The 26,934-nt window shown below is 47.2% G+C and overlaps 1 protein-coding gene across 1 annotated transcript in view; it reads left to right on the top strand.

Moving 5' to 3' along the window:
* Window positions 1-26,934, top strand: part of GIPR (gastric inhibitory polypeptide receptor) — a 1,954,711-nt gene that overhangs the window by 191,263 nt on the left and 1,736,514 nt on the right. Inside the window, exon 2 of the mRNA XM_085627720.1 lies at window positions 767-874. Coding sequence (XP_085483846.1) covers window positions 767-874 — 108 coding nt within the window. The remainder of the gene's footprint in view (window positions 1-766; window positions 875-26,934) is intronic.

Below are 26,934 nucleotides of genomic sequence, written 5' to 3'. Positions count from 1 at the left end.
GCAGCATCCGTCACTCCGCCCTCTAAATCACCCTCCAATTCAGCAATTTCGGCCTCCACCCGGGTAACCTCCTCCCGCTCGCGCCTCCGGGCATGGGAAATGAGGGACAGGGCCTCTCCTCTGAGAACTGTCTTGAAGGCTTCCCACAAGGAGATAGCCGAAGGGACGGACCCCACATTCTCCTCAAAGTATCGCTGCAGGGATTTAATCACAGCAGCGCGAATGGTGGGGTCGCGCAGGTACCAGGCATTGATGGGAACTACCCTGCCCTCACCCCTCGGAAGGACATCAAAATGGAACAGGAGCGGGGAATGATCTGAGATACCCCGCGCCAGATGGCGCACCTCCCCCACACTCCCAGCAAAGGCCGCCGGGACAAGGACATGATCAAGCCGTGAGAGGCTACCATGTGCCCCCGAGTGGAAAGTGTACTGCTGCTGCGATTAATATCAATATTTACATAATAATAATAATGATCACTTTGATAATACTGTGACTTTAAAATGTCACTATCACTTGCTTTATGCTCTGTTTTTGTTCAGAAATCACTCTCTCTTCCACCTATGTTCTCTTAAGCTCTCTATCTCTCTTTCTCTTATTTTTTCTCTTGCTTCCTCTTCGTGTCAGAATCTCCTCTATTGATTTCTTGACGTATTTCATGCCTACTTTCCGCCACTTTTTGTATTGTATCTGTTTTCCGTTCTCCAATCTGTTGCCCTTCTTCCTTCTCAAGCTTCAACCTTCTAATTGCAGATTTTTTTTCTAGATCGTTTCTGTAATCGCACCTTTGATATGTATGCCTGCTGGGGTGATGGTCTCCCCAACAGCACTGTAAAGGTCCCGTGTCCAGAGTACCTGCCCTGGAATGATCTTGGTAAGTTTCTTTTCTGCTTTTATGCCATCCGTACCCTTTTCAATAAACCAACTTCCATCATATACACTTTCATCTGAAAAAGTCTAACTCTGAACACCAACACCCAAACTTTCACCTTGAGGACTCAACTTTAAAACTGCTATCCGACCCCCCTAATCACATTACTTCCTTTCATTTTCCAGCACAATGATGCTACCTGTTAGAAATGGGGGTCTCTGGTTGGCAGTGGATAGCACTGTCCATGCAGGGACCCTTCTTCCTAAGTCAGAGTGAAGGGCTGCACCCCTTTGACAACCCCTGCTCCACCCTGTGGTAACGTAGCACGAGCAGTTAGGCTAATCTCAGAGGCAGTGTGTTAAGCGTTTATGACCATACACAGTAATACAGTGAGGAACACTACAAAAGGACCCAGCACAGGTAGGTATAAAAAAAGAGTTATCTTTATATATAGGTTTATCACAAGACCAAATAATGGGAAAGCCACAATACTGTGCAAAAATAATTCTCTCTGGATGCTGCAAAAATATTTCAAAGAGGGAAGGCAAAGTTCAGTTCAGGGCAATGGTCTCTGCGACCCTTTTTTCTCACAGTTCCGGGATGTTGTTGTCAATAATCCACAAAAATGCTGCTACGGTGGGCTAGCAATGTTTTTCCTTGCGCTTTTGGTTGCGGCCGCTTGCTAACGGGGGTTAGCGACGATTTTGAGGCCTGCAAACGTGCGGGGCAATGATCAGGCCAGCGAGTTCTCAGCGGCAGCGACGCGATGAATTTCTTGACGCTTCATGACTGTGGCGATAATTTTGAGGCCCGCAAACGTGCGGGGTGATGATCAGGCCAGCGAACCCTCAGCGGCAGCAGGGCGACGATTGTCCTGACGCTCCGCGGCTGTAGCGATAATGTTTAGGCCCGCAAGCGTGCAGGGCGATGATCAGGCCAGCGAGCCCTCAGCGGCAGCAGAGCGACGATTTTCCTGACGCTCCGCAGCTGTGGCGGCTCGCAAACAGGCGTTAGCGATAATTCTGAGGCCCGCAAACGTGCGGGGCGATGATCAGGCCAGCGAGCCCTCGGCGGCAGCATTGCGATGATTTTCTTGACGCTTCTCGGCTGCGGCGGCTTGCTAACAGGCCTTGGCGACAAAATGAAGTCTACTGGTCCTGAGACTTCAGTCAGGAGGCTAGTTCTCTCTCTAGCCCTTGGGTGATTGTAGGTACAAGATTCTCTTACAGCTCCTTTTCCCTCCTATTTCCAGTCCAATGAAAACTACTGCAGGCCAATCCAGGGAACAGCACACAACACCAGGACAGTCCTCTCCTGCAGCTTCCTTCAATTCCACGGACAGAGGTTCGTCTTGAGATCCAGGGGCAATACAATTTGTAGGGGTTTCAGCACAGATATTTATACCCCAAAAGTCTTTGTTCTCAGAAGCTACAAGTCACTGAACCCAGCCAGAACCAGTTCAGCCCAGCCCTGGAGCACTTTGTTTACCAAGCTGCATCCTTTCTTTCAGAAAGAGGGGGTCTGCCATCAGATGCACAGTGGGAGGTGGAGCCAGCATTCACCTTGCCAGGCATAGCCCTATTCAGGTCCAGGAGCTACCCCTCCCCACACTCCAATACAGATCTTTCTATTCAACCCAGGTCTGACTCAGCCTGCCCTGTCCCTCCAAAACCAGACAGCCAATACACAGAACAGCAGAGAACACTGGAAGGCTTAGGCAAGAAAATACCTACTTTCTAAAGGTGGTATTTTCAAACACAGACTATAAAAATAAACTTCACTAAAAGATGTATTTTAATATTATAATAAGCTCAGGCATACTAAATTAGTTTTCCCACCATGTTCTATGGGTCAGTTAGGACTATAGAATGTAATAGCCAAACCTCCCATTCTGACCTATGGAGAACAGGTAGCCTTACAGTAGTGAAAACGAAATTGGGTGTAATTCACTACCAGGACATGCTACACACATCAGAGCATGTCCCACCGTATACATACAAGGCACCCTACCATAGGGGTGGCTTACATGATGCCAAGGGAAGGGTCAGGGGCTGGGAAGTGGGTGCACTTTACAGCCAAGATGGCAGTTCTAGACTGCACACAGACACTGCAGTAGCAGGTCTGAGACACACTTTACAAGCTGCTTCTGTGGGTGGCGCAAATCAGCGCTGCAGACCCACCAGCAGCATTTGGTTTACCAGCCCTGGGCACACACAGGCCACATTACTAGGGACTAAAAGGTAGACCAAATAAGCCAATCAGGGATACACTTTACAAGCTGCTTCTGTGGGTGGCGCAAACCAGCGCTGCAGGCCCACCAGCAGCATTTGGTTTACCAGCCCTAGGCACACACAGGTCAGATTACTAGGGACTAACAGGTAGACCAAATAAGCCAATCAGGGATACATCAATTCATATGTCATCTTTACACAGGGAGCATACGCGCTGCGGCACTGAATGTCAGTGGCGCAGCGCCCAGAGCACCTTTCACCAGAAAAACAGAGGCACAGCGAAAAAATGGATGGGAGACTCACGCCAATGGTGCCAGGTCTAACACTAACTAAGTTGTCATTGAAATAGTACGGCTATTGCATTTTCATTACAATATATGTATCAAGCTGTCGCGTAACTCAGAAATTGAAGAGATAGCGTATTCCGTATGCTGAAAGTATTGCTTTTAAATGATTTTATTGACATTTTTGTCAGAACCAATCACGAGCAATAATAACAGCAACATTGAATAAATGCTATTTTTGTGACAGAACAAAGATTGTCCGATGTTTACGACGTTTACATATTCCAATATAGTGTCATTGTTGCATGTGTAGTTTTGATGAAATCCGAAAAGTATAAAAATTCCTTGCTAATACAAGAGAAAGCAGATGGGGGTACAGGTCAGAACAAAGGAAAAATAAACATTTCTTTCCTCCTCCTACAAGATATTAGGGCCCATATTTATCATAGGATTGCGTTGCCCTTGCGTGACGCATTGCACGGCAATCCAAAGTCAGATTTACCAAGCCATGCAAGGCCACCTTGCGTAGCCCTGCATTTCTTGGTAGATCTGAAGTAACGAAAGGCAGCGCAAGGCACTGCCTTGCACAGAGAAGGTGTTGCATGAGTAAAGAGTGAGAGTTTCCGAGCCTCCACCCATGTCTTTTGGTTGATTCCCAGATTTACCAAGACATCTAAACCTGGAAATTCATCAAGATGGTAGAGCTTCCCGATTGAGGTTGAGGAACTTCGATTTCTGATCGTGATCGAATCGACCCGCCATTTTGTGCTCCGCTGCAATTTTGTATTGCCATCACTCAGGCAGCACGGTGAACAAAGTCTAGTCTGCTTTTTCTGCAGCTTCGTGTCGGAATAACCCTTCTGCCTCTATTTGCAAAGCTGGTGTTAGGACTGGCCGAGTACACTAATCCCTGTCTGGTTTTTCTAATCCCCGTCTCATCTATCTGTTGGTTCACACTATTCTTTTCTGACTTTATCTTATCGTCTGGCCTTCACTGTCCTCTGCTAGCATTCTCTCGTTTCACAACTGTCCTCCAACACACACAAATGTAATCTCGCCACCTGCAAGTTAGTTACGAATCCGTTAATGAATTAGTTTGAGGGAGGGGTGACAAACATAGTTGGAGGAGAGGTTTCTTTGAGTCATCTGACACTTTGTTTTCAAATCTTTCCTATTGGTTCTGTCCTGTTTTTCAACTTTTCTTATTGGCTCTTTCTTGTATATTCTGGGTGTGTATTTAGTTAATGTATATGTTACCTAACTGGTATAAAAGATTGTGTGCCACGGAGTGAAGTGGCAGTCTCCTAAGAACCTACCTTGTGTACTTCTGGGATAACTGTACTAGCTGCAGCTAATAAATCTGATCTTCTAACGCCTAACAGAGTGTCCCGTGTCTCTGTGTAGCTGAGCAGGAGAACCCAGGAGATTAAGGCGTACCCTGCGCCGCCAGGCCCAAAAGGTTCTGGTTCTTCAACTGGCGCCCATCGTGGGGCGGCTTCAGTGGTACCGGTTCTGCCTGAAGGTCGTGAGGAACCCCACAAGAAAATTCCGGAGGATTCGCGAGCCACGTAAATCGACCCCTGTATGTCGAAAGTGGTCCGAAGGTCTTTTGCAGCGCGGTTACTCCTTCCTGACGGCTACTGATGACCGCTGCCCTGACTGCCGCCCTGCCTTGGCCCTTCCTTTGGTGATGTATGGTAAGGCGAGATAATAGACAGGCCTCTGTTGGCGTGAGGAGACGTCCTTAGTTAAGTATTTGGTGGGTCGCTCCCACAATTTTGTTTCTTAGTTGTTTACTCTTGGTTCTTAGATTCGACTATTGCAATAGCCGAAGCCGAGGGGTAAGTGCATTTGTGCCGCGTAAACTGAGTTTTACCCCCTCGAAGTTTGTGAACAGTCCGGTGATATCACGAGATGCCTGGTCTGACTAAGTTTGGAAAATGTTGTTGCTTTGGTTGTAATAGGGATTCCCGGCTTGAGGACTCTTGTCCGATTCCTTCGGTTGGAACTCCCACATATGAGCTCTATTCAAAACATGGTATTGGCCCCATTGCCTTTAACGAGGCATGGACCCGATACACGAAGAAAGATGGTGTTCTAAAATGGCCAGAAAATGGTAGCTTTGAACCTGATGTGCTAGATAATTTAGAAGCAGTTCTATTCAAAAGAAAAGCCCGGCCGGCAATGTTTGACTCTTTCCACCTTTGGCGTAAGGAAGCCAAACAGAAAGAAATTAAGCAAGCAAAACAAGATAGAAAAGCACAGGGTATGACAATTATACAGGCTGCCCAACAATTTAAGGATAACGAAATTGATAATGCGACTGAAATTTCAGAGAGACAGCATCGTATGGCGATAAATAAATGCTATCCGGTGTTGCCAGTTTTCCCTTCCGAAAACAAGAGAGATTTAGAAGAAGATCCCCTAATGTCTCACTTATTGAGATTGCCTCCGCCCTATGCACAAGGTGCCAATACACCCCAGTTGTTACAGCCTGTTCAGCCGCCAGCGGTACCTCCGCCTGTTCCGGCTCTTCCGCATTTGCCTCCTCCAGTATTACCGCCTCTGCCAGTTTTACCGTTAACTTCGACTTCTTTACCCTCATCTCCGGATCTTCGATCTCCTTTACCTTCTGCACCCCCTGCAATTATCGGTTCTCCTTCTGTCAGTTCGCCTAATACTTTGTCTCCAATTCTCATGTCCGATTCTCCGTCCATGCGTAAGCGACTTACGGACGCTGTCACTGGTATTCTATCTCCTTTCTTTGAAGCTTTAAATGTGTCTCCGGCTTTTGCTCGAAGACAGTCTCGTAGTCAGTTCCCAGATTCGGAAGAACGAGAGAGGTTGGAATCTCTTGTGGCGAACAAAGCAAAAACCAAAGGAAATGATGGACGGAGTGTTGAACATTGCAAGCACTCACCCCCAGTCAACTGATCTGGGTTTAATCCATCACCGTTCTTTAGCCCACTCTGCCACCAGAATCTCTTGCACATAGATGGATCAAAAAGGGTCCCCAATACAGTGTACTTGATATCATGCCTACCTTCTCACAATGGAATGCACCCACGCAAAGGTACGTTTTCGATGTAATGTGTGATACTCTCATTAAAGAATGGGAGGATGTGAATTTAAATTTGGTTCCTCAGGGTCTGTTAGATGTTCAGGCTGACTTTGATAAAGGACTTGTAGTGGGTCCTAAAGTTGAAAATGCTGTAAGGACACTTATTTCCTTTAGAAACTTATTATCCTCTCAGACTTTCCTTGATTCTGATCCGTCGGTTAAACTGACACTGAAAAATTATCCCATGAGAGAGGTTCCTCCAGTATGGAAGGAAGAGGTTGCAGCAGTAGGTAATAATCCAGCTATTCCCGCTCATTTTCAGCGTATATGGGTACATGTCCCCTGGAAGAGATCTGAAGTTTTGGCCCTTAAACAGACTCTACCGGATTCTCGTAAAAACCCTGCGGGTGATTATAAAGAATTATCACAGACAGTTGACGCTTGCATCATGAATTTAGCTGATATCGACATGTTGATGGGAAATGTAGTCCCATAGACAATATGGGCTAAGATTCGTAAGGAGAATCACGCACAGGAATTAGGTGATAATTGGGATGTTATAACTGCTACAGATAGAGACCAAGTGGGTGGTGCAAAGCCTGATGCTTTGATTTCAGACCTCCCTGGTAGGATTATTACATTAATGAAAACGATGATGCCTGCATTGAGAGTTAATTGGGATAAACTAGCGGCATGCAAACAAAAGAAAGATGAAAGTGTCTCTGATTTCTTTACTCGTTTCGAGGAGACATTTATTGATCCCAGTGGTCAAGATATGGCTACAGAGGGTGGACAACGATTATTTGTGGACAAATTCGTATTTAATTTGCTTCCCGAGCTGTCATACAAATTGAAAGATTCTGAAAGTTCATGGGCTGTCTCTTCTTCTGACCAAATATTGGCTACTGCACAATATTACGAAAACAGAGATAAAGAAGAAAAAGAAAAGCAAGAGAAAAAGACGAAAGAATTAAAAACGAAGGTTCTCTTGCAACAAGCTTATCCTCCTCGTCATGCTCAGCCTCAATTTCAACAGCCTCCGCAGTTTCAGAGGTTGTATAAAAAACCTGAGCCATACATTCCGCGACCTTTGCTAGGACCTAATCAATGTGCCTATTGTAGAAAAGAAGGTCATTTTAAAAATAATTGTCCGGTTTTATTGCAGCGCAATGGAGCATTGTTTGCTCCACGAGGTCGTGCTGGCCTCCAGTCAGCAAATAGAGGTAGAGGTCGAGGTGTGTTGACTCAAGAACAGCGTGCCCTTCCTTCTCCCAATTCCATGAACTACTTAGATCAGCAAAATGTTAGGTCTACTCAGTACTACAATGAAGATCATTATATTGAAAACGGAAATGAAAGTCTTCATGCCAACTAGGACAGCCATGGACAAAGTAAGGGAGTTGTGTCAGTTCCAGTAGACCAGAGTGGTCCTTATGTTAACGTCACTACAATGGGTGTTTTAGAGCTATTTCTTCTAGATACTGGGGTGATGAGAAGTTCTATCATTCATTCTAAACTCCCTGGGGCACCTTTGTCTGGCTTAACGAATGTTTCTGTAGGATTTTCTGACGCCCCTGTTCGTAATCCGGTTTCTTGTCCTTTGCCTATTTCAATTGGCCCTTATGATTTGGAAACTCCACTTCTTTTGACGAATGGTTGCGGTGAGAATCTGTTGGGTTTGGACCAATTGAAAAGAATGCATGCTACGATATATTGTTCTCCTTCTGGTGTACATCTTACTTTAGGACAGAAACTGATTTCTCCAATGTATTTGTCCAAAGATCAGTTTCCACCTGAATTGCTTTCTCTTCCGGCAACGCTTTGGGCCACGGGTCCGAATGATGTGGGCTGTCTCGAAATTCCACCTTATGTTGTCACTCTTAAGCCCAATGTTGAATTGCCGCGTATCCCGCAGTATAGAATTTCCACTGAAGGTGAAAAAGCGCTTTTGGAAATCATTCATGATTTGATCCAGAAGGGTGTGGTTGAAGAAACGAGAGGAAACACATGCAATAGTCCTATTCTTCCTGTTCTTAAACGCACTGATCCTTCTCAGCCACCTGTATATCGTTTCGTAATTGATCTTCGGGAGGTAAACAAAATTGTTGTACCACAATTTCCTTTCGTTCCAGATATCACTGCTCTGTTGACAATGATATCTTCCACAGCGACTTGGTTCTCTGTTATTGATCTAAAGAATGCCTTCTTTAGTATTCCTATTACAGAAGAGAGTAGGGACTTTTTTGGCTTCTCTCTTGGAGGCTGAAGCTTCCGGTTTAAGCGCGCACCTCAGGGCTATTGTGAAAGCCCTCCATTTACAGCCAAGCTTTAAATGTCATCTTGATACTTTTCATTTGCCGTCTGATGCTGCTCATATACAATACATGGATGACTTGTTAATCGCAGCTGATTCAGAAGATATCTGCAAAAATGTCACTGTTGCATTGTTACGCAATTTGTTTAATCTGAATCACAAGGTTTCAGCTTCCAAACTACAATATGTCCGTCGAGAGGTTACCTACTTGGGTCATCTCCTATCAAAGGAGGGACGACGATTAACACCAGAACGAATTCAGGCGATAACGCAAATGTCTGTGCCATCCACACAAAGGGAGGTACGTGCCTTTCTGGGTATTACTTCCTACTGTAGACAGTGGATCCCTAACTTCTCTCTGTTGGCCAAGCCTTTGTTGGCACTCACTTTGAAAGATACGCCTCAGCCCCTTCCTTAGACTGATGAGTGCCAAAGGAGTTTTACTGACTTACGTACTGCTCTGTGTTCTGCTCCTGTATTGGGTACTCCTGATTACAGTAAGCCTTTTACGCTCTATGTTCATGAGAGAGAGGGTTGTGCGTTGTCCGTTTTAACACAGCAATTTGGAGACAAACAGCGGCCATGTGCCTATTTTTCGGTACGTTAGACCCAGTAGCTAAAGCATTGCCTAGTTGTCTCAAAGCGACAGCAGCAGCAGCAATTTCTATTCGACAGTCCGCTGGAGTGGTGTTGGATAAGGTAAACAGTCAAAATATCGAAAAAAAATATCGACTGGACAGAATATCGAGTTTTTAATATAGAATGAACAGAATATCGAATTACCAAAATATAGTGGTGAAGAATATCGAAAATCAGGTAAGAAATATCGATTTTCATAATATCGAAGTAAGTAATATCGACAGTCATAATATAGTTGTTAAAAATATCGAATTTTTTTATAGTGTTTTAAGTGTTAGTATATGTGTTAAAAGTATGTATTACTTTTAGAATGTATGTTTGAATATTTTTAAAGTAATGAATTTTATGTTATTTAATTTTTTTGTAATTTAATTCCGTAGCGGGTTGTGGGTTTATAGGGGATTAGGGTGGGAAGTAATTTAATTATAGTACAATAAATAATCATTTTTAGGAATTATTAATTATTTGTAATTTAAGTTTGCGTTTTACTTCTGTAGCGGGTTGTGGGTTTATAGGGGAATAGGGTGGGAAGTAATTTAATTGTTATTAAGTCATTATTAATTGGTCATAAGTAATTTATTGTAATTAATTATTCATTGGTAATTAATTTGTAATAATTGGTAATTATTTTTTATTAATTGGTAATTAATTTGTATTAATTGGTTAATTGATAATTATGTTAATTGTACTAATTTATTATTCGGTGCGGGTTGTGGGTTTATAGGGTAATGGGGTGGGAAGTAATTTAATTATAATTAAGTAATTATTGAAAATATTTTTGTGTATTAATAATTAATTTACTGTTAATTATTAATTGGTATTTTTTATTATTTATCAATTTTTGGTATTGAAAATTAATTGGTTGTTGATTAATTATTAATTGGTAATTAATGTGTATTAATTGGTAATTAATTTCTATTAATTGTTTAATTGATAATTATGTTAATTGTAATGATTTATTATTTGTAGTGGGTTGTGGGTTTATAGGGGAATATGGTGGGAAGTAATTTAATTGTAAATAATTAATTGTTGAAATTATTTTTGTATATTGATAATTAATTTATTATGAATTAATTATTAATTTGTATTTGTATTTATTATTTTTTTTGTATTGAACATTAATTGGTTGTTAAATAATTATTAATAGGTAATTAATTAACAAATATATTTATTGGTATTTATAAATAATTAATTATTAAAGGTTGTGTGATTGGTAAATCATTTCAATACATTTTTTTATTACTATTAATAATTAATTTATTTTTAATAAAATATTAAATTATTATTTTTCCTACTATTGCACTCACTGGAGTGGGAATAGTAATTGTTACCCCTACGCTATCCAACGCTTTCCCTACTATTGCACTCACTGGAGTGGGAATAGTAATTTTTACCCCTGCGCCATCCAACGCTTTCCCTACTGTTGCACTCTTTGGAGTGGGAATAGTAATTTGTACCGCTATGCTATCCAATGCTTTCCCTACTGTTGCACTCACTGGAGTGGGAATAGTAAATTTTACCCTCCCGCTATCCAATGCTTTCCCTACTGTTGCACTCTCTGGAGTGGGAATAGTAATTTTTACCCCTACGCTATCCAATGCTTTCCCTACTGTTGCACTTTTTGCAGTGGGAATAGTAATTTTTACCCCTTCGCCATCCAACGCTTTCCCTACTGTTGCACTCTCTGGATTGAGAATAGTATTTTGTACCCCTACTCTATCCAACGCTTTCCCTACTGTTGCACTCTTTGGAGTGGGAATAGTAATTTTTACCCCTACGCTATCCAACGCTTTCCCTACTGTTGCACTCACTGGAGTGGGAATAGTAAATTTTACCCTCCCGCTATCCAACGCTTTCCCTACTGTTGCACTCTCTGGAGTGGGAATAGTAATTTTTACCATCCTGCTATCCAATGCTTTCCCTACTGTTGGTCTTACTGGAGTGGTAATAGTAAATTTGACCCGCCCGCTATCCAACGCTTTCCCTACTGTTGCACTCTCTGGAGTGGGAATAGTAATTTTTACCCCTACGCTATCCAATGTTTTCCCTACTGTTGCACTCTCTGGAGTGGGAATAGTAATTTTTACCCTCCCGCTATCCAGCGCTTTCCCTGCTGTTGCACTCACTGGAGTGGGAATAGTAATTTTTACCCCTACGCTATCCAACGCTTTCCCTATTGTTGCACTCTTTGGAGTGGGAATAGTAATTTTTACCCCTACGCTATCCAATGTTTTCCCTACTGTTGAGTGGGAATAGTAATTTTTACCCTCTCGCTATCCAGCGCTTTCCCTACTGTTGCACTCTCTGGAGTGGGAATAGTAATTTTTACCATCCCGCTATCCAATGCTTTCCCTACTGTTGGACTTACTGGAGAGGTGATAGTAAATTTGACCCGCCCGCTATCCTACGCTCAAAATATAGAATATTTTGTATTAATATTACGTTAATATATATAGGTATTACATTTTTTTTTTTAAACTTACATTAATTATTTATTAATTGTAAAGTTATTTACGTATTTATAAGTATGTTTTAGTTAATTATATTTATTATTTCATTTAAAAAATTCGATATTTTGACTAACTATATTTTTTACAACGATATTTTGGAATCGATATTTTAGTACTTACCTGTTTGTAGATAGGGATTCGATATTTTGGCATTCTATATTTTTTCCTCGATATTTTTGTAGGTCGATACTCTTCTCCTCGATATTCTGTCAGTGATCCGTTGGATAACACTCTCATTGTCATGGTACCACATGCAGTGGATACCTTACTAAACAGAACGAAAACGCAGCACCTTATGAGTGCTTGTCTAACTGGATACGAGCTGACGCTTTTGTCTAGTCACGTACACATCAAACGATGTAATACCCTAAATCCAGCTACTCTGTTGCCCCTTCCAGATGAGAAAAGTGTTAAGGAGCAACATGATTGTTTCTTCCGTACTGAGGAACAGACAAAAGGAAGAATTGACTTGAAAGACACACCGCTAGAGAATCCGGATGGAACTCTATGGGTAGATGGTTCTTGCTTTAAAATGCCTAATGGAGATACAGTTTCAGCCTATGCTGTAGTTACATACAGTTGTGGAAACGGCACGTATCAGACACAATTCAGCTCAAGCAGCAGAACTGATAGCTTTAACGAGAGCATGTATATTGTCAAAAGGGAAAAGAGTGAACGTGTACACCGACAGTCAATATGCCTTTGGTGTAGCGTTCAACTATGGGCGTCTTTGGAAGGAAAGGGGATTCCTCACTTCACATGGCACTAAAATACAACATGGTCAGTTAGTGACTGATCTTCTTGAATCACTTGCCTTACCCACCCAAATAGCGATTGTGAAGTGTAGTGCACAAAAAAGATTACAGATGATGTTGGCCGAGGAAATGCATTTGCAGATGAAGTAGCGAAAAAGACAGCGAGAGTTGTTACAAGTCGAATGTATGTGGCAGGCCCTGCGAATTGGATCAGAGAGAGAGGAATGTATGAGAATACAGCAGAAAGTGTAAAATCGATTCAGGAAGAGGCTACAAAGAAGGAATTAAGTAGGTGGAAAGAAAGTACGGGAATGTTAGATGAGATGGGTTGTTGGGTGGAATTATCTGAACACCAACGTTGGCTGTTACCAGATGCCTATGTACTCCCAGTGGTTACTATGGCGCATGGTCCAGCCCACTTAAGTGCAAAAGGCATATGCAAACTTCTGGCTCCAGTGTGGCAAAATGAAGGAATCCCAAAATGCGCAGACAATGTAGTGAAACATTGTATTGTTTGTTTAATGTACAATCCAGGAAAGGGAACCCCAACTCCAGCGGGTCACTTTGCTCCTTCGACATGTCCATTTGAGGTGTTGCAAATCGATTATATTCATATGGAGCGATGCAACAACCTCAAATACGTTCTGGTGGTAGTATGCGCCTTTTCAAGATGGATAGAAGCATACCCTTTAAAAGACAACAAAGCCTAATCCACAGCTAAAGCTTTACAGGTTTGGTTTGCCGCGCATTGTCTGGAGTGACAATGGGAGCGAATTTGTGGGCCAAGTCATGCAAAAAGTTTGTGCGGGTCTTGGTATCAAGCAAAAGTTCCATGCAGCAAATCATCCACAGTCAGCGTCAGCGGGTTTAGTAGAATGCTACAAACGGTACATTAAAGTTAAAATTAGCGAAAGTTCAGGCTAGTACAGGACTCAATTGGCCCGATGCCTTACCATTGGCTCTTCTGTCCACCAGAACTGCAGTACACTCTCGTTTGGGACTTAGCCCTTACGAAGTGGTTTTTGGATGCCCGGCTAATGTATGGGGAGTCCCTCGCCCTAAGAAATACTCAGACTTGCCATATCCAATGTTGATTGACTACTTGCATGATCTTACGACTAAATTGCTTGTTCTCCATCAACAGGTTCAGGGTGCTTTACCGGAGGCTTCCACATATCCAGGTCATTCCATCCGACCAGGTGACTGGGTCTGCACCAAGAATTTCCAAAGGACGAGAAATTTGGAGCCCAGGTGGAGGGAGCCTCGTTTGGTGCTTTTAACAACAAGAACAGCAGTCAAAGTCGAAGGAAAGAAAAATTGGATTCACGGCGTGCATTGTAAGAAAGTGCCTTTGCCTTTACCTTACGATCAATGGGTGCGTAGGGGCATTGGTGACTCAGAGTGAGAAGGTTCCACGATTCGTGCCCTTTAGTGATGCACGCCTGAATGGGACACTGTCTGAGAAAGAGGACGACGACATTCTGCAGGAAGCGATAACACCACATCGTCGCTTGGATACGACAAATCCACGAACATTGTTCCGAGACCAGACTGTACCAAATAAAGAATATTATAATTTGAGACCTAGACCAAAGAACACTTAAGATTTTTCTCTCTCTCTGGGGGCGTGGCCGAGCCGAGCCGCAAGATGGCCACCGAGTAACGGGGCTCCGCCGCCCGAACACACAATCCGGACATCCATCCGTCAAACGCCTCCTTTTCTAAGCAGCAAATATGAGGCGGGGAGTGCCTACGCGCTGAGGGCCCGGAGGAAGCTTTCGCGGCCGAGATCGGCGGCGGTGATCGGCCGCTGTGGCCCTCGCTGCACCGGTGGCCCGCACCCGTCGCGCTGGACGGACAGGTGCACTAATCGAGTCCCCGGTCTCGGGCCTGTGACCCGGCGAGCGGAGCTGCGCAGCCACGGGGAATCACGGGGGCGGGACTGGCCCGCCGTATGAGGCTGGATCGCTGAAGCAGACCGTCCGGCTGACTGTCAACCTGCAGGCAAGCACTAGCGGGGGAACAAACAGGTGACGGAGTACGCTGCGCGCTGCTGAGGCCTTGGGAGTGGAGGAGCGCCCTGACTTGCTGCATTCGCTGCCACACACGCCAACATGGGGAGAAATGACTGCTGTGCCCTGGAGGTGAGAGCCGATTAGAACCTGCTTATGTATGGCGCCTGACCGCAGGACTACGACTGTGCCTATCCTGGGGAGCAGCAGCTTGAAGGCAGGTGTTGCAGCGAGGTGGCAGCGGTGCGAGTTTGGAGTGCCCTGCCCAGGGTGTTAGCCCGGATACTACGCTGACGCTGCGCACCCAACTAGAGCGACGCCGCCGCCATATGCCAGCAGACAGTGCGTGCTGGTGACTTGCCGGGCTTGACCGGATTGCAAAGGAATATCTTCACGGTGGGGGCTGTGGGGGAGACCCGAGACGGGCGAGACTCGGCCACATGCAAGGCACACCGATTTGAACGAGGGCTAAACACTGAAGTGGCCAATCGGTAGTCCCCCTCCCCCCTGGTACCTACCGAGGTGTCTCCCCTGAACACAAATGGGGAAATCGGATGCCAAGCAACAGAAGCTGCATTTCGAGCGACGAACTGCCCGGAACGCTGATGTGGAACGGGTGTTTCAGACAGAGGTTCCCAAAACACAGATGGATCCCACGCAAGAGGACGATATCAGGAGTCTGTTTCGCGACCTCAAAGGCTGCCTCAAAGAAATAGACACTAAATTGGACTCCATGGCTCAGCGTATTGACGGCATCTCGCACAAAGTTGATCAACACGAGGAGCGATTGGCGGCAGCGGAGATGCGGATTGCTGAATGTGAGGAGGGCCAGGGTGACACCCGAGAAAAACTGTTGCGCATGGACAAGGTCCTGGAAGTAATACGTGGGCGCAACGAGGATTTGGAAGCCCGCTCCCGTAGAAATAACATACGCATTATTGGGATTGCGGAATTCGCCAATATTGGTAATATGGAGCAATTCGTGGAGGGTATGTTTCGTGACTTGTTTGGGGCGGACCTGTCGGCCATGTTCCTGGTCGAGCGCGCGCATCGAACGCTGGGCCCGCGCCCAGTGCCGGGAGCGCCGCCTCACCCGATCCTTGCCAGAGTTCTAAATTACAGAGACAGAGATACGATCTTGAGGTTATCCCGTGAAAAAGGCGAACTAACCTTCCAAAACATGGCTATCTCCTTATACCCTGACTTTACGCAAGCTGTACAGTCTGCACGGCGCGAGTTCATGCCGGCCAAAAAGATCTTCCAAAAAGTGGGGACCAAGTATGCCATGTTGTACCCTGCCAAGTTGAGGGTTCAGATCAAGGGGAAGCCGGTGATCTTCACGGAGGCGAAGGAGGCGCTAAAATTTGCACGACAGACAGAACGATCGCACCGGGAGCTGCGTGATGGCCGAGGGACCCCCCCGTCTGGCCAGCTAAGTGACATTGAGTAGTCAAGCATACGGATACGAAGACTATGGCCATCTGCAACGCTGCATGCCGCCCTGCGGATTTGATGTTCAGCATACGCCATTTTCATTCCTAATGTTAACTTGAGGCCTGGAGTGGGCAGTGGGCGCTGGACTGGGCTGACGGGGACAGTTGGCCACGGGGCAGACTCCAATTTTGCTCTGTGACCGAGTACCAATACTATGATGGGTGCTGCGCGGGACATGTCCTGCTGAACTTAGACGAATTGTGCAATGTTGAAGGCAGAAATGTTCGGCCACCCTGTCACTTACAGACAGGTGAGTGTGCCGGTGACCCCACGCCCTCGAAGGGATGATTCCCATGCTACTGTTACAGGAAAGTTTTTGTTGGCGAATCTCAACCTGATTGGGGGGTTGGAGTGGGAGGTGGGGGGGTATATTCTTTGTTGGTTTGTATTGATGTACTGCAGCATTCTTTTCCACAACTGATTGATGGAGCGGCGATGCCCCCTGCCATGTGTACGTGGCTATTGGGTGCAAGACATGATGCGCTAGGGCTCTCGCCGCACGCCCCACCACTTGTACCGCGAATAGACACACCGTTGCTTAGGACACATATACATACACATCTCTGACCGCGCTGCGCTGCCTACATGGAATATTCGCGGTCTAAATGATCACCGCAAGATCCGACTGACTCATGCGCACTTGACCAGGCACCATATAGACATCTGTCTCTTACAAGAGACCCACCTAATGCAGGGAGCTGGGGAGAGGCTCAGGCATACCAGATGGGGCGATGTACACACTTCCGGCTACTCTAGCTATTCCCGGGGAGTGGCCATTTTGATTCGGAGGGGCCTGCCCTGGCGGACGCTGAAGGTGCACGCCGACTCCGAGGGGCGATACCTAATATTGTTGGGGAAATTATTTCACCTGCAGGTAGTTCTCATCAACACTTATGGTCCTAACTCAGACGACCCTGGATTCTTCCGGCAAGTTTGGCTTAAGGCGCAATCAATGGGCGAAGGGGCATATATTTGGGGCAGAGATTTTAATGTGGTTCTTTCGTTGGAACTAGATAGAGAAGGGGCCGCTCGCACACATCACCCACACGTGGCGGGCCTTCTCCGCGGCCTAATGGAAGACTACAATTTGCTAGACTCGTGGCGGATATTACACCCCGCGTTGAGGGAGGGAACCTGCTTCACCCCACACAGGAAGGCCTGGCCCAGACTGGATTTTTGGCTGTTAACCCCGCATATACATGCCTGGGTAGCTGAGGTTCATCACAGAGCGCGCACCCTCTCCGACCACTCCCTGGTTGAGCTGATGCTACAGGTCCCCAAGCCGTACATTACACCTTTCACGTGGAGACTGCCGACGCAGGCCTTACTAGATCAGGTATTTCGCGAAGAAATACATCAGCACATCCTCGACTTTTTCGACCTTAACACGAACTCGGTGTCATCGGTGGGCACTCTATGGGACGCATTTAAGGTGGTTATAAGAGGCCACTGCATTGCGGGGCAAGCCAGAGTGCTGAAGGACATAAGAAACACGCTCAAGGGGCTGGAGGACCGTCTGGAGGTGCAGTACTGCTCTGACCCCTCGGCGACAACCCTAGCAGAGACGCGCACTAAACTTATGGAATACCAGACTGAGGCGGATAGGGAACTCAAATTTCTAAATAAACACGTGACGGCCTGCCGATATGGTGAGGGAGATCGCCCGGGCAAAACGCTCGCCCATTTGTTACGTTCGCAAAGGAACTCCTCCTACATCCGGTCAGTCGAGACGCCGCACGGTGACCTTGTCTGTACTCTTCCAGAAATCCGGGGAACTTTTCGGACATTCTATAAAGACTTGTACCGATCCCGGGGAGGGCCCAGACTGGAGGACTTGTCTGAATACCTGGACACGGTACAGCTGATCTGGTTCAATGCGCACCAAAAGGGATATTTCGATCGACCCTTTGAGGTAGACGATGTCAAGGACGCAATAGGGTCCTTGGCAGCCGGAAAAGCGCCTGGACCGGATGGCCTGTCAGCGCAGTTCTATAAGGAATACGCTGAACTCCTGGCCCCCAGGCTGTTGGCCGTTTATGCTGAGTCTGTGGAGGCGGGCATACTCCCTGCGTCAATGAGAGAGGCCATCGTAATCGCACTCTTAAAACCAGATAAAGATGCCCAGAAGTGCGACTCATATCGGCAACTATCCTTAATCAACACTGATGCGAAAATCTTCGCCAAAATACTCGCAACGCGGCTACAGCCGGTACTGCCACTCATGATACGCCCAGATCAGTCAGGATTTGTGCCGGGTCGATCCACGTCTCACAACCTTCGAACCCTCTTTGGGGTGTTGCACTATTTGGCCCCACACGTAAAGGCTGCAGCGGTGCTACTGGACGCCACAAAAGCGTTCGACTCCCTGGAATGGGGATTCCTGTTTCCTTTACTTCAGCGCCTGGGAATGAGTGAGGCTTTTATTCGCTACATTAGATTACTCTACACTACCATCACTGCCCGAGTGCGAGTGAACGGCTTATATCTGAACTCTTTGCCATTAGCAGGGGTACTAGACAGGGCTGCCCCCTGTCACCCCTGCTGTTTGCGATCGCCACCGAACCATTGGCGGCCCGTATTAGGCAACACCATGCGGCTAGAGGCATTGGGTTCTCTTCCCGAGCTCTGACCGTCTCTATGTACGCGGATGACATCACACTCTATGTGGTCGATCCTCATGAAAATCTCTCCCCATGACGAGAGAGTTGATGAACTATGGCCTGCTATCGGTGGTAACTATAAACTGGGAGAAGTCGGTCATTATGCCCCTGACGACTGGGACGTCCCGCTTCACTCCGGACTGCCCGTTGAAATGGGCGACTGGCCCCGTGCGATATCTGGGGATATGGATTAGTACGGACATGCAGGAATTGTGGGCAGAAAACTATGGGCGTGCCCTTACATGGGTAGAAGAAAAGGTTGGCCGCTGGAAACACTTGCCCCTTTCGCTGGCAGGGCGAATAGCGGTGGCAAAAATGGTTATCCTACCCAAGCTACTATATTTATTCGTTAACATCCCGCTGCCCCTGACTGCACATTTCCTGAACCAAGTGCGTTCGCGGATGATAGAATTGGCGTGGGGTGGGGGGCAGCCGAGAGTGGCCTGGGAGACTCTCACTCTCCCGCAGAGACAGGGTGGCCTGGCAGCACCGGATTTCACGTTATACGCCTACTGCGCACAGGCGCAGTTCTTGCACTACTGGGTGCACCCTACGCCGTTCCAGCCACATGTGGCGATAGAGACGGATAGGGCTGCCCCGCTGCCGCTCAACACTGCCCTATACGCACCGCACAAGAGGAGATGCAAAGACATTGACACTGTGCACGCGCTTAAATGGGCCTGGGATGGGCTGCGTCGCCGAGCAAAGTTGGACCATCTCTATGCCAAATCGGTGCCCCTGTGCGGGAACCCAATGTGGCCCCGCTGCAAAACATGAAAACTGGGGAATGCGCAACATCACACGGCCTTAGAACTGGGGGGGACCTCTTCCCGGGCGAAACCTTCATCACGCTGGAACAATTGTGCGGTGCGGAGGCACCGACGATGCTTGATACACTGCTCTATTATCAGCTGCGACATACATGTCAGAAGCTGTTTCCTACATTCCCGGCGCCGCCGCCGGACTTGATGGCCTTGGAGAATGTGCTTAAGGTGGAGTCGGGACGTAAACTTGTGTCCCGATTGTACTGCTGCATGCAAAACACTTATCCGATTGTGGTTCCGACAGCGCGCTGCATGTGGGATACGGAATTGGGAACCGAAATCACTGACGACCACTGGGATATGTGCTGTAGACTGCTTGAGACCCTTTCCCCTAATTAGCGTCTCCGATTGATACATTTTAAATACATACACATGATATACCGCACGCCTAGTCGGCTTCACCGCATGGGATTGAGGGATGCAGACAACTGCTGGCGCTGTGACGCACGCGGAGCTACATTTTTACATATGGCGTGAGAATGTCCCACGTTGGCCTCCTTCTGGGTAGGGGTGATGGAGCTGGTGCATGCAATTACCGGCCTACTGATCCCATGCACTCCGCAGACTACATTACTAGGGATCTTACACATGGTCAAGCCTAAACACCGTAAACTGCCGGCCATACTCATTCTGCTCGCCAAACGGCAGGTTGCGATGCACTGGGGAGCTGTCACATCGCCTAACATTAGGGAATGGATTAAGAGCGTAGTATACTGCCAGACGCAACTCGCTCTGTACGGGAAGCTCTTACCAGTGCGCTCGCAGCCGAAGGACATCTGGGAACCATTCACACACTGGTTGACTCACACTGCGATTCAAGCATTATGAAACAGTGCTTCACACTGTGGGTGGCCGGAAGGAGCCGAGAACCAGTTACATCCTGGGGTGCTGAGGTCATCGACTGTGGTGTGGGAGAGGTGCGGGTTGGATGTGGGCTGGGGTGGGAGGACCGTGCGAGACTTACTGAGCAATGACAGGTTGGCACCCAGTTGTAATATTGATACTGTTGTCTTGGTGGGGAGCTGTGCTGTCAATATCATTTTACATTTACACTGCAGTGAATTGTGTTTGTTTTGTTGCTGAAAATGCAAATAAAAAGAATTATCTTGTGTAGTATTCTGTCCCAGTTGCAGGGTCACGGTAGGAGTCTTGATTGTGACCTGAGTAGTGGCAATAGGCCTGCAGGACAGCAGATAATCATAATTGAGTGATCGAGGAAGATTGCCGTGAGCATCCATTAGAAAGATGGAAACTACACTAGGCAAAAGAGAGAGAAAGGATGAAATGAAGAAAGAATCCTGTAGATTAATGTACAGTCGTTTTAATATAACCTTATGTGTTATTATATTATTGTGTATTGTTCTGGGGTTTATAGGTTGGATTATTTATGCTCTGCAGCAAAAAGTTGTCTCTCCTTCTTCCTCTTCATCTTCTTCTACTGTCTCTCCACATCTATTTCATACCCTTCCTCAACATGAACTCATTAGAAGAACTGAATATTATAACAATTCCTTTGTCCAGTTATTACATCAACACCAGTTAGTGGTCAACACGACTGACTGTTGGGAGTGTGGACTTATGCCACATACCACAGAGAAAGGAATGCCATATTTAGTTCTCCCGTTTTCTTATGAGGGTTCTGCTTGGGCTTATTTTGTCATTTTCTCCAATGCCTACCAAAGCAAGTTCAAACGATCCGTTAGTTCATATATTGGTGGTCCGTATTTTAGTCATAGCTCATTAATTAAGGGAATGGTAGCTATGGCTAAAATCATGGAAAACAATAAGATTTCCATTGATGAAAGAAAAGCGAATACAAACTGGAACGTCACCCATTACGTCACTAGCCTTAGTGATAAGGTTAAACAAAGAAAATCTCCACCAATTTGGACTATTCCTCATCAGGGAAATATCTGTCTGCAAATAAATGATCGCTCTTCTGACACCATACAAAGAAATAACTGTTCCCACACATACGTTTATTCCTCTCAGAACTCGCCTCCTCTAGTGCCATCTCAAGGCACGTATTTTATCTGCCACAATAGGGCTTACACGTGGTTACCAACGGGTTTTTCTGGTACCTGCTATATAGCTTTCCTTCTTCCCTCTACATGCACCGCTTCTGCAAACTATCATCGGAACAGATATGGCAGAGGGATTATTGATTCGAAAGACATAGCAGGAAAAGAGGGAGGAGACTTCCTCAAAGGATTTCTTCCTTTTTGGGGTCCAATGACCAACAGCAGAAATATAAGGCAACTGGTCCGTGTCGTAGAGACCACAATAGACATCACTGTAGGAGCCTTAAGTAATATCACGGCAGAACTACAGGCGGACCATCTTATGACCTTACAAAATCGAGTTGCCTTAGATTCTGTTCTTGCAGATCGTGGTGGAGTGTGCAAATTGATCGGGTCAAGTTGCTGTACTTTCATACCTAATGACGCTCCGACAGTATACCAAGCTATCTCCAAGTTGCATATAATCTCTGAGTCGATTCATCAGGACGAAGGAGATTGGTCCTTTTCGGAGTGGTTTTGGGGACTACTGTCCAAATGGGGTTGGAAAGCATTGACATTCCTTGGAATAATTTTGACCATTATTTTCTCTTGTTGCCTTTGTATGCACTGTGGTCCCGCCATCTGTGACCTTTGTGCTACTATGTGCATCCCTAAACCCAAATCACCAAGAACAGAAAACATAAGAATGATGTTACAGCAACAGCTCGATGACCTCATGGCTATCGACATTGACTCAGATTAACATGAGTCTATCTTGCCTGAGTTCTGGCAAAAGGAGGGTCTGAGGAACTTCGATTTACGATCGTGATCGAATCGACCCGCCATTTTGTGCTCCGCTGCCATTTTGTATTGCCATCACTCAGGCAGCACGGTGAACAAAGACTATTCTGCTTTTTCTGCAGCTTCGTGTCGGAATAACCCTTCTGCCTCTATTTGCAAAGCTGGTGTTAGGACTGGCCGAGTACACTAATCCCTGTCTGGTTTTTCTAATCCCCGTCTCAACTATCTGTTGGTTCACAATATTCTTTTCTGACTTTATCTTATCGTCTGGCCTTCACTGTCCTCTGCTAGCATTCTCTCGTTTCACAACTGTCCGCCAACACACACAAACGTATCTCGCCACCTGCAAGTTAGTTACGAATCCGTTAATGAATTAGTTTGAGGGAGGGGTGACAAACATAGTTGGAGGAGAGGTTTCTTCGAGTCATCTGACACTTTGTTTTCAAATCTTTCCTATTGGTTCTGTCCTGTTTTTCAACTTTTCTTATTGGCTCTTTCTTGTATATTCTGGGTGTGTATTTAGTTAATGTATATGTTACCTAAATGGTATAAAAGATTGTGCGCCACGGAGTGAGGTGGCAGTCTCCTAAGAACCTACCTTGTGTACTTCTGGGATAACTGTACTAGCTGCAGCTAATAAATCTGATCTTCTAACGCCTAACAGAGTGTCCCGTGTCTCTGTGTAGCTGAGCAGGAGAACCCAGGAGATTAAGGCGTACCCTGCGCCGCCAGGCCCAAAAAGTTCTGGTTCTTCAAGGTGCAGCAAGGAGAAATATCTTTCTTTCTCCTTGTTTTTTCCCTCTTTTAGAGTGTGCCGCATTCTGCAGCATGCTTAGGGGCATATTGTCAAGGAGTTATCGCCACTTTATCGCAGCCAAAGTCACGATAAATGTATCACCCCATTCACAAGCTGGTGCTAACAGCCCATAGCACCAGTTTATCTGCGATAGCAGCTGCAAAAAACCTCGCCACAGATGACCCCCGCAACTACCGCTAATGAGATACAGAGTAGGCGTTCCCGTGACAAAAGCCGCGACAACACCACTCCGCAACATTCTCAATGACCAGACAGATCGACAAAAAGACCACAAAACATGCGATAAGCCGTGTTAGCAGCAGGAAACTAACACCTGCTCTGACCTGGTGCAAAGTCGGACCACAGCCTGCACCACAAAAGAGAGCCCAGCCCAGAGCCACACCTGAAGAACAACAGATGCCATGAAGCCACTGAACATAACATAACATGTACTTTTGTATAGCGCACGTATCACCCAAAAGTCTCAAGGCGCTGAATAACAGATGCATATTGTTACCCAACTCAATGGTACTCATTTTATCGACCTCAGATGGATGAAAGGCTGAGTGGACCCACCGGGATTAGAACCTGTGACCATGAGGTTGAATACAGGCCCCTACAGTGGATGCATTTGTCCACTGCACCACCATACCTGGCTTTGACATGCGGACCTGACACCCAAGAGGGCCACAACACCCACCGCCACCACCCCCAGGACCACCACCACCCCCCCCGGGCCTCACCCCAGGCACCCCCACCTCCCCGGACCAAGACACTGCACATCAACGGCACGAAAACATGAACAAAAGCACCCGCCTGATGTCGCACAATTGCAACAATCAACATGCATGTGAGTACTGAGATCTTGATTCATTCATTCACCATTGAAAGACCAAACAAAATGTCACATTCTAATTTGTCTCCAAACAACTATTTTGAAGAGTCATGGCGGGGCATCCCTGGACAATCTGTGACTCACAGCCTGCAAGACAATATCCAAGATAACCAATCAATCAATCAATACATTTATAGAGCGCGCTACTCACCCGTGAGGGTTTCAAGGCGCTGAAGAAAGGGGGGTGCTGTTACTGCTCGAATAGCCAGGTCTTGAGGTGCTTCCTGAAGGTGAGATGGTCCTGGGTCAGTCGTAGGTGTGCGGGGAGGGAGTTTCATGTCTTGGCGGCCAGGTAGGAGAATGATCTTCCTCCGGTTGTGGTTCTGCAGATCAGTGGGACGATGGCAAGGGCGAGGCTGGCGGAGCGTAGCTGGCGGGTGGGAGTGTAGAACTAGAGGCGGTTGTTGAAGCATTCGGGGCCCATGTCGTGGTGCGCTTTGTGTGCGTGGGTGAGGAACCTGAACGTGATCCTCTTGCTGACGGGGAGCCAGTGCAGGTTTCTCAGGTGGGGTGTTATGTGGCTGCGGCGATGGATGTCGAGGATGAGTCGTGTGTAGGCGTTCTGTATGCGCTGAAGTCGTTTCTGAAGTTTGGCTGTGGTTTCTGCATACAGGGTGTTCCCGTAGTCCAGTCGGCTGATGACGAGGGCCTGGGTGACTGTCTTTCTGGTTTCGGTGGGGATTCACCGGAAGATCTTTCGAAGCATGCGCAGGGTGTTGAAGCATGAAGATGAGATGGCGTTGACTTGTTTGGTCATCGTGAGGGAGGAGTACAGGATGAATCCCAGGTTGCGAGCGTGGTCCGTGGGTGTCGGTGCAGTGCCCAGCGCCGTGGGCCACCAGGAGTCATCCCAGGCGGATGGGGATTGTCCGAGGATGAGGACGTCCGTCTTGTCTGAGTTGAGTTTCAGACGGCTGAGCTTCATCCAATCCGCGACATCTTTCATTCCTTCCTAGAGGTTGGTTTTGGCGGTGGCTGGGTCTTTGGTGAGGGAGAGTAGCAGCTGGGTGTCGTTGGCGTAGGAGATGATGTTGAGGTTGTGATTGCGAGCGATGGCGGCGAGGGGGCTCATCTAGATATTGGAGAGGGTTGGGCTGAGCGAGGAGCCTTGGGGTACGCCGCAGATGATCTTGGTGGCCGTGGAGCGGAAGGGAGGGAGGCGGACTCTCTGGGTTCTGTCGGAGAGGAACGAGGTGATCCAGTCCAGGGCTTTTCCTTGGATCCCAGTGTTGTGGAGGCGGGTTATTAGGGTGCGGTGGCAGACGGTATCGAAGGCGGCCGAGAGGTCTAGGAGGATGAGAGCGGTTGTATCCCAGTTGTCCATCAGGGTCCTGATGTCGTCGGTGGCTGCGATGAGGGCGGTCTCGGTGTATGGTTGGCTCAGAATCCGGACTGGGATGGGTCGAGCGAGTTGTTTGCTTCGAGGAATGCAGTCAGTTGTTTGTTGACAGTCTTCTCGATGACTTCAGCCGGGAAGGGAAGGAGAGAGATGGGGCGAAAGTTCTTGAGGTCTTTTGGGTCGGCTGTGGGTTTCTTCAGTAGGGCGTTGATCTCTGCGTGCTTCCAGCTTTCTGGGAAGGTGGCTGACGCGAAGGAGTTGTTTATGATGTTCCGGACGTGGGGTGCGATGATGGCGTCGGCTTTGTTGAAGATGTGGTGAGGGCATGGATCAGAGGGAGAGCTGGAGTGGATGGTGTTCATGACGTGGTGGTGTCTTCAGTGCTGACGGGGGTCCATGTGCTGAGGGTGGTGGGTGTGATTGTTGGTTCGGTGGCTGGAGGCAGGGTTTGGGTGATGAAGCTGTTGTGTATGTCTGCGATCTTGCGGTAGAAGAACGTGGTGAGGGAGTTGCAGAGGTCTTGCGACGGTGCAATGTCGTTGTTGCTGGCCCTGGGGTTGGAGAGTTCTTTTACAATGTTGAAGAGTTCTTTGTTGTTGTGGGTGTTGTTGTCCAGCCGGTCTTTGAACAATGTCCTTTTGGTGGTGCGGATCAGCTGGTGGTGTTCGCGAGTGCTGTTCTTGAGGGCTGTCATGTTTTCTGTTGTCCGTTCGTGGCACCAGGTTTTTTCGAGGGTTTGGCAGGATTTCTTTGAGGCTTTGAGGGTGTCGGTGAACCACGTGGTTTTCCTGTTTCTGGTCTTGCCTGGGGGGTTCTTGAGAGGAGCGAGGTCGTTGACGCAGTTGGTGATCCATTGTGCGAGGTTCTGGGCTGCGTTGTTGGTGTCAGGGGTGCTGACTGGTGGGTTCTGGCTCAGCGATGTGGTAAGCTGGTCTGTGGTGACTTTGCTCCAGCATCTGCGGGGGATCTGTTGCGTGTGGTGGTGGGATGTAGTCTTCTTGAAAGTGAAGTGGATGCAGCTGTGGTCTGTCCAGTGTAGTCCGGTGGTGTGGCTGAAGGAGACGTGGTTGCTTGCAGAGAAGATGGGGTCGAGCGTGTGCTGGCGTAGTGGGTGGGGGTGTTCACCAGTTGCTTGAGTCCGAGGTTGTCGAGGTTGTCGAGCAGGGTGGTGGTGTTGCTGTCGTTGTTGTTCTCCAGGTGGAAGTTCAGGTCCCCTAGGAGGATGTATTCGGGTGATGCTAGGGCGTGCGGGCTGATTAAGTCGGCGAAGGTTTCGCTGAATTGTGTGCGCGGGCCCGTGGGTCTGTAGATGAGGGTTCCTCTGAGTGTGGTCTTGGGGTTGGTGTGGATCTGGAAGTGTAGGTGTTCGGCGGCGGAGATTGTGTCTTCAGCGTTGGTTGTGACACTGATGGTGTCAGGCACTCATCAAAGGACAGGGAGAGAGAGAA

This window comes from Triturus cristatus, chromosome 9 (assembly GCF_964204655.1).
Source record: "Triturus cristatus chromosome 9, aTriCri1.1, whole genome shotgun sequence".
In the NCBI taxonomy this organism is placed as follows: Eukaryota; Metazoa; Chordata; class Amphibia; order Caudata; family Salamandridae; genus Triturus; species Triturus cristatus.
Note: the sequence above shows the minus strand (reverse complement) of the source record. Positions and strands in the feature narration are given on the sequence as shown.